Here is a 14,761-nt window from a genome sequence, read left to right as displayed (position 1 = left end):
CAGCAGTTGGCACTGCCTGCTCAAGAAACAGCTAAATACAGGTGAGGAGGAGATCTTGAAACAAGCAGAAGAGAGGAGAGCCAGGCGGAAGGCACGTGCACACGGACAGCCACCCACGTCCAACTACATTTTCACTTTGTGCTGGAGAGACTGTCACTTCCACATCGGTCTCACCAGCCACCGACGATGCTGTTTTAGTCGCAACACCACAAACCCTTAGGGTGCAATATCCATGGTCGACAACGACTGAAGGAGGCCTACTACTACTACTACTAAATTTGTTATTCATGTAAATACAATTTTATCTATTTTAATAAACTTATTTTAGTCAAATTTATTAATCTATTATTTATAACATAGTTTTTTTTTAAATAAAATTATATATTTTTTTATTTAACCAACTTTTAAATCAGTTATTTATTATAATCAGGTTTTATTTATTTCAAATGTCAATTTTTTTAATTTATTTACATAAATGTATCACTTTTTAATTAAAGTTTTATTATTTATTTATTTTAATCAAATGTATTATTTATTGAAATATTTTTATTGAATATTTTTTAATTAAAGTTATTATAATCCCGTTTTATTTATTTTAATAATTTTGTTTATTTACATTCAATGTATCAATTAATAGTATACATTTTTAAATTAATTTATTATTTCGCTATTTATTTAAATGAATTGGCATTTATTTATTTTAATATTTTTATTTAAAGTTCCTATTACGTTACATCTTTCCATCTTTTCTGTACTGTTAGATTTATTATTTATTTAAATCAGATTATATTATTTAAATAATATTCATTTTTTATTAAAATAAACTGATTAAAAAAATCCCCTGGACCCCCAGCACTCTCTTGCGGCCCCTGAGGGCCCATAGTTTCTAAACCCCTGCTCTAGAGGAGACACAACTGGTGAAAACTTTCTGTTTTAATCTCATTGCTGCTGTGAAGAAACAGATATCAGAGAGATCTGGTGTGATTTTTCACTGCCTCATGTATGTTTGTGCTTGTGAAGTTTAGAGGTGATGCTTCAGGCTAGTTTGTGTTCTTCCAGTCACACTTTCAAAGCTCTGAACGATATGAAACGTCTCTCAAGAGTCTGAAACTCAGCGTTTAAGTGTGTGAGAGAGATAGAAAGCAGAAGTGACATATCTCCTCCGATCACACAGTTTCCTCTCACAGTTACACAGCGGAAGACACCACTTCCTCACACAGACACGACACACACACTCCTCCGACTGCCCGACGCAGGTAAACACACACTGTATGTCTGCGTCCATCCGTCCTCTGGTGCGGGATGGAGGGGTTCAGCTCCAAGGACATGGCCATGAAGGCGCAGAAGAAGATCCTCAGTCACATGGCCAGTAAGTCCATGGCTCACATGTTCATCGACGACAACAGCAGCGAGGTTCTGGACGAGCTGTACCGCGTCTCCAAAGAGCACACGGGGAACCGCACCGAGGCCCAGAAGGTGGTGAAGAACATGATCAAGATCGCCGTGAAGGTGGGAGTTCTGTTCCGACACGAGAGGTTCAGCGCGGATGAGCTGAGTCTGGCGCAGGACTTCAGGAAGAAGCTGCATCACGGAGCCATGACGGCCATCAGCTTCCAGGAGGTGCAGTATTTACACATTAATAATGTTTGGATGATTATCTGTGAATTATGATTCATGAGTGCTCTTAAGTCAAGCATCACTAGTGCTACTACTGCTAGTGATGTGCTGAAACCTTTTAAAGTTCTGCGTGTGCGTCGTCATTTCACACCAGACAGGAAGCGACTGCTTAGAACACACTAGCAACCACACAGAACATCCTAGCAACCACACGGAACACCCTAGCAACTCTTTAATGCAGGATGCATTTTGATTGGCTGTCAATGTTTTTATCATTCATCTTAGAGTTAGAATGTTTCTATGTGAACGGGCCTTTAATCTTGTTTTGAAATGTTTGAAAACTGAAATATGTGGAGAAATGTACAAAAATTTACTTTTCTAACGGCCGATTCACACTAAGGACGATGATTGTAACAATAAAAATATAGTTTTACATACATAGCAGAGATTACGTCACAACTATAACGATACATATATTATATGATCACTCTATCAGACAGGAAGTGACTACTGAGAACACCCTAGCAACCACACAGAACACCCTAGCAACTGTTTAATGCAGGTTGCATTCTGATTGGCTGTCAATGTTTTTATCATTCATCTCAGAGTTAGAATGTTTCTGTGTGAACGGGCCTTTAAGAATGAAGAATCTTATTTTGACATGTTTGAAAATTGAAATATGTGGAGAAATCTACAAAGTGAAAAATGTGCCTCTTTTCTAACGGCCCGTTCACACCAAGGACGATAACTGTAACAATAAAGATATCTTTTACATACACAGCAGAGTTCACGTCACAGCTATAATGATAACAACACAGAGGAATCACTTTCAGAGAGATTTTATTCAGAGCCCTGCATTTCAGCCCGAGCCCGACGGGCCCCGACTTTTTTACGCCCCTAGGGCCGGGCTTCGGGCCAATTTTCACGTCATAGTTAAAATGCGGGCCGGGCCTCGGGCCTTTTTTGGGTTATCCTGCTTTTTATATTTTTAGACATTAATTTTAAAAAATATGAGAAGTTGACGTTGACGATAGAAAAACAAACATAGAAAGAAATTTCGTAACCTCATAACTTATGGCGTTATTTTCCTGTCAAATGTCGAGAGCGCATTATTGTGAAAGTAGGCTACATTAATATAATGCGCGAGCGCGAATCTCTCTGCTCGCACACGGAATATAATGTGCCGAGCGCGAATCTCTCTGCTCGCACACGGAATATAATGTGCCGAGCGCGAATCTCTCTGCTCGCGCGCGGGAACTGGACGTGCCCTGCACTTAAAACGTGTTTTAAATACTGGCCATTATAGCCATCAGCTAATCTTATAATTACACTGACATAAGACTGACATGACAGTCTGTCTCACGCACACAGAAGGTTTCCCATCAGCGCGACTCACGATTCACCTCATGTGCAAATAATGGAGAATATTAAGAGAAAAATCGCGTGCGTGAGAAAATTTTGTGATAGAAGAAAGGAGGATTGGGTTAAAACCTTCCACTGTGGATGCTTAGCTATTCTTTTTCTCCACGATGCTCTGTTAGAGACTGTTCTAACTTTTCGTTTGATTGGACTATTTTCGTTTAACTGTTGGAAACCTCTGATGTTTTTCGTTTGATTGGACTTTGTTTTCGTTTAACTGTTGGAAACCACTGGAAAAAAAGAATGGCCATGTTCTGTGGTGCATTTTTGAGGTAAGATAATCTGCAAGTTTGTTTTTAATTTATTTAATTTAATTTGTTTATAGGCTATTGCTCATTTCGTTTGCAAGCGCTGTTGCGAGCAGCCTGAGCCTGCCTCAGTATTAAAAAAAAAAATACTCACTGTGGTTTAATAAATAAATATTTATTAAACTAACTGTCTGTGTGATATGCTTGAAGTTTTTTATATCTATTGATTATTGTAGACAAGTAAGTATAGCGTTGATTTGAGAGGCTCAATTGATCAAACATTTTTTTCTTGCTGTCGGCTCGGTTTGCTTGGTCGTCATTTAAAAATAAAAATGCTCCAAACATTTGTCTAAATTAACCTAATAAAGAAATGAAAAGAAACATTAATTTACATAACTAACAAAGAAACATAACTAACAAAACTGAGCTAATTTAATGGCTGCAAAAAGTGCAAATAGGGCAGGCTGCCGCTGTGTAATGAAAAAAAAAAAAAAAAAAAAAGGGCTCGGGTCGGACTTGGGCTGATAATTCTGATGAGCTGTCGGACACGGGTCGGGCTAGGGCCTGAGCGTCTCGGGCCAGGGCCGGGCTCGGGCCTAAATTTGAGGCCCGTGCAGGGCTCTAATTTTATTTCCAGATGAACGATAAAAACACTGACAGCCAATCAGAATCCGACAGACTTTAACGAGCTTGAGTATTTAAAGTGACAGACGACAAAACTGCAGCGCGAGCTTATAATAAACAGAACGATATCGTGCATTTATGCTAATATAGTTATCGTACCTCGTGTGAAAGGTCTTAACTTTGGATAAAAGCGTCTGCTAAATGTATGAATGTAAATGTAAAAACTAGGGCTCTCAAAATTAACATGTTAATTTTGCATTAATTTGTTTTATTTTAACAAATTTAAAGCAAATAATGCAGCATCGTTTGGCTCACGTTACAGTATATGATCACTCTATCAGACAGGAAGCGACTGCTGAGAACACCCTAGCAACCACAAAGAACACCCTAGCAACTCTTTAATGCAGGATGCATTCTGATTGGCTGTCAATGTTTTTATCATTCATCTCAGAGTTAGAATGTTTCTGTGTGAACGGGCCTTTAAGAATGAAGAATCTTATTTTGATATGTTTGAAAACTAAAATATGTGGAGAAATGTGCCTCTTTTCTAACGGCCCGTTCACACCAAGGACGATAACTGTAACAATAAAGATATCTTTTACATACATAGCAGAGTTCACGTCACAGCTATAACGATAACAACACAGAGGAATCACTTTTTAGAGCGATTTTATTCCCAGATGAACGATAGAAACACTGACAGCCAATCAGAATCCGACAGACTTTAATGAGCTTGAGCATTTAAAGCGAGAGACGACAAAACTGCAGCACAAGCTTATAATAAACTCAATATTGTGTGTTGATGTGGACGCTGATATAGTTATCGTACTTGGTGTGAACGGTCTTAACTTTAGATAAAAATGTCTGAATGCAAATATAAAAACTATGGCAATCAAAATTAACCTGTTCATTTTGCAATTAATTTGTTTCATTTGAACATATTTAATTTGTTTCATATTAACATATTTAAAGCAATTAATGCAGCATCGCTTGGCTCGCGTTGCATTATATGATCAACAAACTCAAATCTGTACTGCACGCATCTTGTTTACAGCTTGTACTAATATGCATTTTGGTTGATCGGATCAAAAGTAGATGATGTTAAATACAGCTGTAAACGGGATCCTTGCGTCCACTTCCAGAGGTATTGAAAAACACATTTATTTCGTACTGTAAACGCTCATGTGGTCAAATGCATTCGGCCAGCCACTAAAAGACCGTCTTTTCCGACCGTCACTCAGCTCCCAAGATCTCTACTGCGCGCTCCCGAGATCGCTACTGCTTAGACTCAGATCCCGCGGTCGCTACTGCGCAGACTCAGGTCCCGCGATCGCTACTGCGCAGACTCAGATCCCGCGGTCGCTACTGCGCAGACTCAGGTCCCGCGATCGCTACTGCGCAGACTCAGATCCCGCGGTCGCTACTGCTTAGACTCAGATCCCGCGGTCGCTACTGCGCAGACTCAGGTCCCGCGATCGCTACTGCGCAGACTTAGGTCCCGCGATCGCTACTGCGCAGACTCAGGTCCTAAGATCGCTACTGCGCAGACTCAGGTCCCGCGATCGCTACTGCGCAGACTCAGGTCCTAAGATCGCTACTGCGCAGACTCAGGTCCCGTGATCGCTACTGCGCTGACTCAGGTCCCGCAATCGCTACTGCGCACTCAGGTCCCGAGATCGCTACTGCGCAGACTCAGGTCCCGAGATCGCTACTGCGCAGACTCAGGTCCCGCGATCGCTACTGCGCAGACTCAGGTTCTAAGATCGCTACTGCGCAGACTCAGGTCCTAAGATCGCTACTGCGCAGACTCAGATCCCGCGGTCGCTACTGCGCAGACTCAGATCCCGCGGTCGCTACTGCGCAGACTCAGATCCCGCGGTCGCTACTGCTTAGACTCAGGTCCCGCGGTCGCTACTGCGCAGACTCAGGTCCCGCGATCGCTACTGCGCAGACTTAGGTCCCGCGATCGCTACTGCGCAGACTCAGGTCCTAAGATCGCTACTGCGCAGACTCAGGTCCCGCGATCGCTACTGCGCAGACTCAGGTCCTAAGATCGCTACTGCGCAGACTCAGGTCCCGTGATCGCTACTGCGCTGACTCAGGTCCCGCGATCGCTACTGCGCACTCAGGTCCCGAGATCGCTACTGCGCAGACTCAGGTCCCGCGATCGCTACTGCGCAGACTCAGGTTCTAAGATCGCTACTGCGCAGACTCAGGTCCTAAGATCGCTACTGCGCAGACTCAGATCCCGCAATCGCTACTGCGCAGACTCAGGTCCCGCGATCGCTACTGCGCAGACTCAGGTCCCGCGATCGCTACTGCGCAGACTTAGGTCCCGCGATCGCTACTGCGCAGACTCAGGTCCCGCGATCGCTACTGCGCAGACTTAGGTCCCGCGATCGCTACTGCGCAGACTCAGGTCCTAAGATCGCTACTGCGCAGACTCAGGTCCCGCGATCGCTACTGCGCAGACTCAGGTCCTAAGATCGCTACTGCGCAGACTCAGGTCCCGTGATCGCTACTGCGCTGACTCAGGTCCCGCGATCGCTACTGCGCACTCAGGTCCCGAGATCGCTACTGCGCAGACTCAGGTCCCGCGATCGCTACTGCGCAGACTCAGGTTCTAAGATCGCTACTGCGCAGACTCAGGTCCTAAGATCGCTACTGCGCAGACTCAGGTCCTAAGATCGCTACTGCGCAGACTCAGGTCCCGTGATCGCTACTGCGCTGACTCAGGTCCCGCGATCGCTACTGCGCACTCAGGTCCCGAGATCGCTACTGCGCAGACTCAGGTCCCGCGATCGCTACTGCGCAGACTCAGGTTCTAAGATCGCTACTGCGCAGACTCAGGTCCTAAGATCGCTACTGCGCAGACTCAGATCCCGCAATCGCTACTGCGCAGACTCAGGTCCCGCGATCGCTACTGCGCAGACTCAGGTCCCGCGATCGCTACTGCGCAGACTTAGGTCCCGCGGTCGCTACTGCGCAGACTCAGGTCCCGCGATCGCTACTGCGCAGACTTAGGTCCCGCGATCGCTACTGCGCAGACTCAGGTCCTAAGATCGCTACTGCGCAGACTCAGGTCCCGCGATCGCTACTGCGCAGACTCAGGTCCTAAGATCGCTACTGCGCAGACTCAGGTCCCGTGATCGCTACTGCGCTGACTCAGGTCCCGCGATCGCTACTGCGCACTCAGGTCCCGAGATCGCTACTGCGCAGACTCAGGTCCCGTGATCGCTACTGCGCAGACTCAGGTTCTAAGATCGCTACTGCGCAGACTCAGGTCCTAAGATCGCTACTGCGCAGACTCAGATCCCGCAATCGCTACTGCGCAGACTCAGGTCCCGCGATCGCTACTGCGCAGATTCAGGTCCCGCGATCGCTACTGCGCAGACTTAGGTCCCGCGATCGCTACTGCGCAGACTCAGGTCCTTAGATCGCTACTGCGCAGACTCAGGTCCCGCGATCGCTACTGCGCAGATTCAGGTCCCGCGATCGCTACTGCGCAGACTCAGGTCCTTAGATCGCTACTGCGCAGACTCAGGTCCCGAGATGTCAGCGTCATATCGGGACACTGGCGGCTTCACTTCTCACCAATGGAAGAGAGCGAAGGGGCGTCATCCATCTTTTTTTACAGTCTATGATCAGGAGATTCAGTACTCTTTCAGAAGATGTGTAATAGCGCCCCCTACCGTATAACAGTGGAAACACGGAAAGCCGGAAAATTCTGTCAATGTCAGGGAAAGAGTTATTTACAGAATGTGTGATTACTGTTTTTAATCGACTGAAAGCAGTAGTAAAACTGAGTGTGTCTGTCTCCGTCAGGTGGAGTTCACGTTCGATAAGAGTGTCATGGTGGAGCTGCTGACGGACTGTCGGGATTTAATGCTGAGGCTGGTGGAGAAACACCTGACGCCGAAGTCTCTGGATCGCATCAGGCACGTGTTCAACCATTACGCGAACCCGGATCTGCTCACACACCTGTACGACCCGCAGGGGACGCTGTGGGGCAACCTGAGCAAGATCTGCACCGGCCTGAACCGCATGATCGAGGAGGGAAAACTCTGAACACACTCGGACCCACGGACTCAGAAACACACTCGCGTCTGATTGGCTGATTCTCACTAGAACATCATCCAAGGGTCAAAGAGAGATTTAAAAGGACAATTCACCCAAAAATTACTTTCTTCTGTGGAACACTAAAGAAATGTTGTTTGGTCCCCAACTTTTATCATCTTTTGTGTTTCACAGAAGACAGACAGATCTCTTTGAGAAATTAAAAAAATATAGCTTTTTAATACAAGATTTTGTTTCTGCATTTTAACATGATTTCCGTCCATCGATCTTTACAACTAAAACCACAGAGAACTTGAGCAACACTGGATTTTTGTACAGTTGTATGTACCAGTAAAATAATCCACTTCTGTTTCTCTTTTCATGTTTCACTGTATTATGTTCAACAGTATTACAGTTATAAACTTAGTGGATCTGATTGAAATTTAATAATAAAGTGTTGTTTTATTTTGTTTCAAATATTCCTCCTTTAAAATTTTCTTAGCTCTGAGCTGGTCTGTCTCTCCTCACTTCTGTAATTTAATTGTTGCTACAAGGAGATTTCAGATCTATGAAGTCCACGAGATCTGTGGTTTCAGTTTCAGAAACACTGGTCATTATTCAACAATACTCTAAATACACTGTATGATAGTTTAAGGATCACAAATATTAAGAATGCACAATTTGTGGGTTTGTTTTCTGATGTAGATTAAATCTAGAGAAGGACTAGTGCACTAGTGTAAACCATGTTTGCAACCCATTTTACTTCTGTGTTTTTACAAGAAAAAATGTCAAACAAGACTTAAATTTAGCTGGAAATTCTATTGAGAGTGAATTTATTTTAGATTATTAACAGATTTCTGCATTTTTATTACAATCACACTCTGTAATTTTTTTTTAGCATTTTCCAATTCTCACTATTAACTCGCTGCTTATTATCATGCATATTACTAGGATATTGGCTGTTTATTAGTACTTAGAAGCACATATTAATGCCTCATTCTGCATGATCATATTCTACCTCCCATAATCTAAACATAACAACTACCTTACTAACTGTTCATAAGCAGTCATTAGGAGTTTACTGATGCAAAAGTCATCGTTAATAGTGAGAATTGGACCCTAATATCTAAAGTTTGACCAAAAAATTATTAAATCAAGATACATTTACTTTGAGAAGGAAAACTAATAATATTACGACTTGAAAAAAAACATTTTAAAATGACTTGAGTCTGTACTTAAAACAACAAATATGTGCCAGTGAGGTCAGAAAAATAAACTTTCCTTTCGAGTACATATTTCTTTTATTCTTAAGCAAAAACTCAGTTAATTTTGATACATTTTCAACAAGACTTAATATCTATAAAGAAAGTAAATAAGTATCTTGATTTTCAAATGTTTAGATATTTGTTCTGGAAAACAAGACAAAAGTTTTAAAAAAATAAAAGTACGATATAAAAATAAGATTATTTTTTTTTGCAGTGCATATTTGGATCGCAAAATAAACAAAGAAAAGAGGGAAACACTCTGTATTGCTTTGCTTTTATTGCATTTTTTTAAACACCTAGAAAAATACAAAAAACAAGACCTCAGAAAATAAGAACATTGCGAGCCGGTGCTGGTGATACGTTACAGTCTTCAGATCATGAACCGACTGAAGATCAGCATTTAGAATCGCTCAGGATCGCTTGCTCAGAATCGCTCAGGATCGCTCGCTCAGAATCACTCACTCAGAATCGCTCAGGATCGCTCGCATCGCTCACTCAGAATCGCTCACTCACTCAGAATCACTCTCACTCACTCACTCACTCACTCACTCAGAATCGCTCACTCACTCACTCACTCAGAATCGCTCACTCACTCACTCACTCAGAATCGCTCACTCACTCAGAATCACTCTCACTCACTCAGAATCACTCAGAATCACTCACTCACTCAGAATCACTCACTCAGAATCACTCACTCAGAATCACTCACTCAGAATCACTCACTCAGAATCACTCACTCACGCAGAATCACTCTCACTCACTCAGAATCACTCACTCACTCAGAATCACTCACTCACTCAGAATCACTCACTCACTCAGAATCACTCGAGCAAGGAATCTTTGAATCTCTGAATGTGATTCAGCTGAAGTCTTTAACACTGTACAGTCACATGAGTCTGGAGAATCGTCCTCAAGCACAGAGTCAGAGTCAGTGAAGTGCACTGATCCACTAGGTGGCGACGACGGGCTGTTTGACGACAGCTTTGGGCCGCCCGCTCTTGTTCGCAGCCGCGGGTGAATCGCTGACGTCACTGGATCCGCCAAAGCTCCCGGAAGCGTTGGGAAAGCCGTGCGCCGCAATGTACTTCTGGTACGCCTCGCGGACGATGCGGAAGGCTCTGGCATTGGCGTACGGGATGTCGGTCACGGGGTCGCGATACAGCGCGGGATTATGGGTAACGGGACACACCTCCTGGATGGGCTGCGACGGGATGGAGCGAGCCGACTCAGGGAAGGCGGAGCTAAACGCATCATCGTCGCTGAAGGTGATGTAAGTGCGTGAGCACAGAGACCCCGCCCCCTGCGCGGAGGAAGAGGAAGTGGGCGTGGCCTGGGGCGTGTCCTGGTCCAGCCTATAACAGGAGAGAGCTTTATTCAGAAGCAGTGCTGTTATAATTAGCTTTAATATTGTGTAAATAAAACTATGCATTTATAAAAAACATTTTTGTTCATTCACATGAAGCTGATATGTAATAGAAATATTAGATGAAATGTTGCATTCACAACTAAATGAAATAAGTTTAAGCTAACATACCAAAATTGCTAACTGCAATAAATCTATTTAGAGATATTTATAAAAAATTACTAAAATTAAAAAAATATAAAAATAACAGCTAATTCAAAATATTTATAAAAGCTATGATATATTAATAATACTAAACTGTCACTGATAGGAAGCAGTAAACAGATGTATGCAGTATTTCTGCTGTGCGAGTGTTTCAATTATCGTTATTAATCGTTAATTTAGTGTGCTTGTTTATTTAGCTACTCATATTTAATAATTTACTTGATTTTATCAGGGGTAATGACGCATGCAAAATCTTAATCTGTCTATCATTTGCAGCAATTGTTGATAAAGGAGTTATTTGCACAATATTGGGAATATTTGCACTGTAACCCCTGAAGGCGAGTCAGTGGATGAGTAAAGTAGAGTTGTGGAGGAGGAGAAGTCTCAAACTCCAGTCATTATTCACTGCAGAGAGCGAGAGTAAACACTTCTGACGCTGCATTAACAGTTCGTATTCTCTCAGACGATGAGAGATGAATCTACTTTAACGAGTTGATCACGGTATATATAACTGTCTTCATTTATTTTCTTAATATTTCTCTTGTGAAACTTATTTTTTCCATTTACTTATTTTACTTTTATTGCTATTATTACTTATTATAAGTAGTGAAAAAAAAAAAAAAAAAGTATTTCATTACAAGTTGTTTTTGATGAGAAGTAAAGCTAATCTAACTAATCTTATATTTTCTTATATTTTCTTATATTAGCTAATAGCCTATTCATTTAATAATAAAAGTAATAATAATTTATTAGGTCAGCTGATGCTGGTCATCTTCTGAACATCGTCTATCGCGCATCATTCCTTCCTTCCCTTCCTGATCTATCTATCCATCCATCCATCCATGTATACTCAACTCTTGTGATAAACTATTTAGAAATCCCTGAATTAGTAAATTAGTTTATACCAAATTAAAGGACAAGTTCGGTATTTTACACTTAAAGCCCTGTTTTCAGATCGTTTCTGATGAAATACAACGGTTAAGATTGAAATTTGGACAAATGCTGCTGGCCCGAGAATTTTCCGTTTCTTTCGCTTCCCCCCCACCTCCACAATGGCTGCATAGGTGCATATGAACAATCCTTCCTAAAACGCATTAAACTTTCGTTTACAAAGACGTGAAACTCAGCGAGTGGTCAGGGGTGTTCACTGATATGCTCACACAAAAACCGCTGCAAAAGATGCTTTCCAACAGGTGTTTTACCATTCGTTGTAAAACTGTGGACCTATTTTTCCACACGCCTCACACCCGTACATTCTCCCGTTGAGAGCTTGAATAATAGACACTCCAGCCCAGTTTCCGGCGGCGGACTAATACCGTACCGCACTCACCCCTCCACATCCACGTTCTCCTCCTTCAGGTGAGCGTCGGGCACCAGCGGCATCAGCACCGAGTGATAGCGGATCGTCGGCCCCTCAAACCTCCTCTTCTTATGAACCTGCTTCTTCTTATCAGCCTCCAGGCGCTCGTAGTTCTCTGAGGAACACACACACACACAGATAGACACACACACACACACACACACAGAGTTATACTCTGCTCTGAGCAGGTGTGGTACTCTGGTGAGGGGTGTCTGTGTGTGTGTGTGTGTGTTGTGTTACCCAGCGAGCACAGGTTGATCTCCGCGGTGAGCTGTGTGTGTGTGTGTGTGTTACCCAGTGAGCGCAGGTTGATCTCCGCGGTGAGGTGTGTATGTGTGTGTGTGTGTGTGTGTGTTACCCAGTGAGCGCAGGTTGATCTCCGCGGTGAGCTGTGTGTGTGTGTGTGTGTGTGTGTGTTACCCAGTGAGCGCAGGTTGATCTCCGCGGTGAGCTGTGTGTGTGTGTGTGTGTGTGTGTGTGTGTTACCCAGCGAGCGCAGGTTGATCTCCGCAGTGAGGTGTGTGTGTGTGTGTGTGTGTGTGTGTGTGTGTGTGTGTGTTACCCAGTGAGCGCAGGTTGATCTCCGCGGTGAGGTGTGTGTGTGTGTGTGTTACCCAGTGAGCGCAGGTTGATCTCCGCGGTGAGCTGTGTGTGTGTGTGTGTGTGTGTGTGTGTTACCCAGTGAGCGCAGGTTGATCTCCGCGGTGAGCTGTGTGTGTGTGTGTGTGTGTGTGTTACCCAGCGAGCACAGGTTGATCTCCGCGGTGAGCTGTGTGTGTGTGTGTGTGTTACCCAGTGAGCGCAGGTTGATCTCCGCGGTGAGATGTGTGTGTGTGTGTGTTACCCAGCGAGCACAGGTTGATCTCCACGGTGAGGTGTGTGTGTGTGTTACCCAGTGAGCGCAGGTTGATCTCCGCGGTGAGGTGTGTGTGTGTGTGTGTGTGTGTTACCCAGTGAGCGCAGGTTGATCTCCGCGGTGAGGTGTGTGTGTGTGTGTGTGTTACCCAGTGAGCGCAGTTTGATCTCCGCGGTGAGGTGTGTGTGTGTGTGTGTGTTACCCAGCGAGTGCAGGTTGATCTCCGCGGTGAGGTGTGTGTGTGTGTGTGTGTGTGTTACCCAGCGAGCGCAGGTTGATCTCCGCGGTGAGCTGTGTGTGTGTGTGTGTGTGTTACCCAGCGAGCGCAGGTTGATCTCCGCGGTGAGGTGTGTGTGTGTTACCCAGCGAGCGCAGGTTGATCTCCGCGGTGAGGTGTGTGTGTGTGTGTGTGTGTGTTACCCAGCGAGCGCAGGTTGATCTCCGCGGTGAGGTGTGTGTGTGTGTGTGTGTGTTACCCAGCGAGCGCAGGTTGATCACCGCGGTGAGGTGTGTGTGTGTGTGTGTGTGTGTGTGTGTGTTACCCAGCGAGCGCAGGTTGATCTCCGCGGTGAGGTGTGTGTGTGTGTGTGTGTGTGTTACCCAGTGAGCGCAGGTTGATCTCCGCGGTGAGGTGTGTGTGTGTGTGTGTTACCCAGCGAGCGCAGGTTGATCTCCGCGGTGAGGTGTGTGTGTGTTACCCAGCGAGTGCAGGTTGATCTCCGCGGTGAGGTGTGTGTGTGTGTGTGTGTGTGTGTGTGTGTGTGTGTTACCCAGCGAGCGCAGGTTGATCTCCGCGGTGAGCTGTGTGTGTGTGTGTGTGTGTGTTACCCAGCGAGCGCAGGTTGATCACCGCGGTGAGGTGTGTGTGTGTGTGTGTTACCCAGCGAGTGCAGGTTGATCTCCGCGGTGAGGTGTGTGTGTGTTACCCAGCGAGCGCAGGTTAATCTCCGTGGTGAGGTGTGTGTGTGTGTGTGTGTGTGTGTGTGTGTGTTACCCAGCGAGCGCAGGTTGATCTCCGCGGTGAGGTGTGTGTGTGTGTGTGTTACCCAGCGAGCGCAGGTTGATCACCGCGGTGAGGTGTGTGTGTGTGTGTGTGTGTGTGTGTTACCCAGCGAGCGCAGGTTGATCTCCGCGGTGAGGTGTGTGTGTGTTACCCAGCGAGTGCAGGTTGATCTCCGCGGTGAGGTGTGTGTGTGTGTGTGTGTGTGTTACCCAGCGAGCGCAGGTTGATCTCCGCGGTGAGGTGTGTGTGTGTGTGTGTGTGTGTGTGTGTGTGTGTGTGTGTGTGTGTTACCCAGCGAGCGCAGGTTGATCTCCGCAGTGAGGTGTGTGTGTGTGTGTGTGTGTGTGTGTTACCCAGCGAGCGCAGGTTGATCTCCGCGGTGAGGTGTGTGTGTGTGTGTGTGTGTGTGTTACCCAGTGAGTGCAGGTTGATCTCCGCGGTGAGGTGTGTGTGTGTGTGTTACCCAGCGAGCGCAGGTTGATCTCCACGGTGAGGTGTGTGTGTGTGTGTGTGTGTGTGTGTGTTACCCAGCGAGCGCAGGTTGATCTCCGCGGTGAGATGTGTGTGTGTGTGTGTGTGTGTGTTACCCAGCGAGCGCAGGTTGATCTCCGCGGTGAGCTGTGTGTGTGTGTGTGTGTGTGTGTGTGTGTTACCCAGCGAGCGCAGGTTGATCTCCGCGGTGAGCTGTGTGTGTGTGTGTGTGTGTGTGTGTGTGTTACCCAGCGAGCGCAGGTTGATCTCCGCGG

At 45.3% G+C, this 14,761-nt stretch overlaps 2 protein-coding genes across 3 annotated transcripts in view; one reads left to right on the top strand and one right to left on the bottom strand.

Annotated features, from left to right (window-relative positions):
• The first annotated feature begins 1,194 nt into the window (after nucleotides 1–1,194).
• Nucleotides 1,195–8,441, top strand: tnfaip8l2a (tumor necrosis factor, alpha-induced protein 8-like 2a). The gene is made up of 2 exons (XM_084131740.1): nucleotides 1,195–1,620; nucleotides 7,734–8,441. The coding sequence occupies exons 1-2, from the start codon at nucleotides 1,303–1,305 to the stop codon at nucleotides 7,974–7,976; spliced, it is 561 nt and encodes a 186-aa protein (XP_083987866.1). The 5' UTR covers nucleotides 1,195–1,302; the 3' UTR covers nucleotides 7,977–8,441.
• Nucleotides 8,442–8,469: 28 nt separating this feature from the next.
• vps72a (vacuolar protein sorting 72 homolog a) overlaps nucleotides 8,470–14,761 on the bottom strand; it is a 9,170-nt gene continuing 2,878 nt past the window's right edge. For both annotated transcript variants that reach the window (XM_084131669.1, XM_084131668.1), the window contains 2 exons: nucleotides 12,127–12,271; nucleotides 8,470–10,581 (listed from right to left, as the gene is read on the bottom strand). In XM_084131669.1, coding sequence (XP_083987795.1) covers nucleotides 10,179–10,581; nucleotides 12,127–12,271 — 548 coding nt within the window. In that variant the 3' untranslated portion in view covers nucleotides 8,470–10,178. The remainder of the gene's footprint in view (nucleotides 10,582–12,126; nucleotides 12,272–14,761) is intronic.

Source organism: Abramis brama (assembly GCF_963993115.1).
Source record: "Abramis brama genome assembly, chromosome: 12".
Taxonomy (NCBI): domain Eukaryota; kingdom Metazoa; phylum Chordata; class Actinopteri; order Cypriniformes; family Leuciscidae; genus Abramis; species Abramis brama.
This window is presented reverse-complemented; position numbering and strand designations above follow the sequence as displayed.

Coding starts and splice junctions, on each gene's coding strand:
- tnfaip8l2a (XM_084131740.1), top strand. CDS start 1,303: ATGGAGGGGTTCAGCTCCAAGGACATGGCCATGAAGGCGCAGAAGAAG. Junction 1,621..7,733: donor CGGCCATCAGCTTCCAGGAG/GTGCAGTATTTA, acceptor TGTCTCCGTCAG/GTGGAGTTCACGTTCGATAA.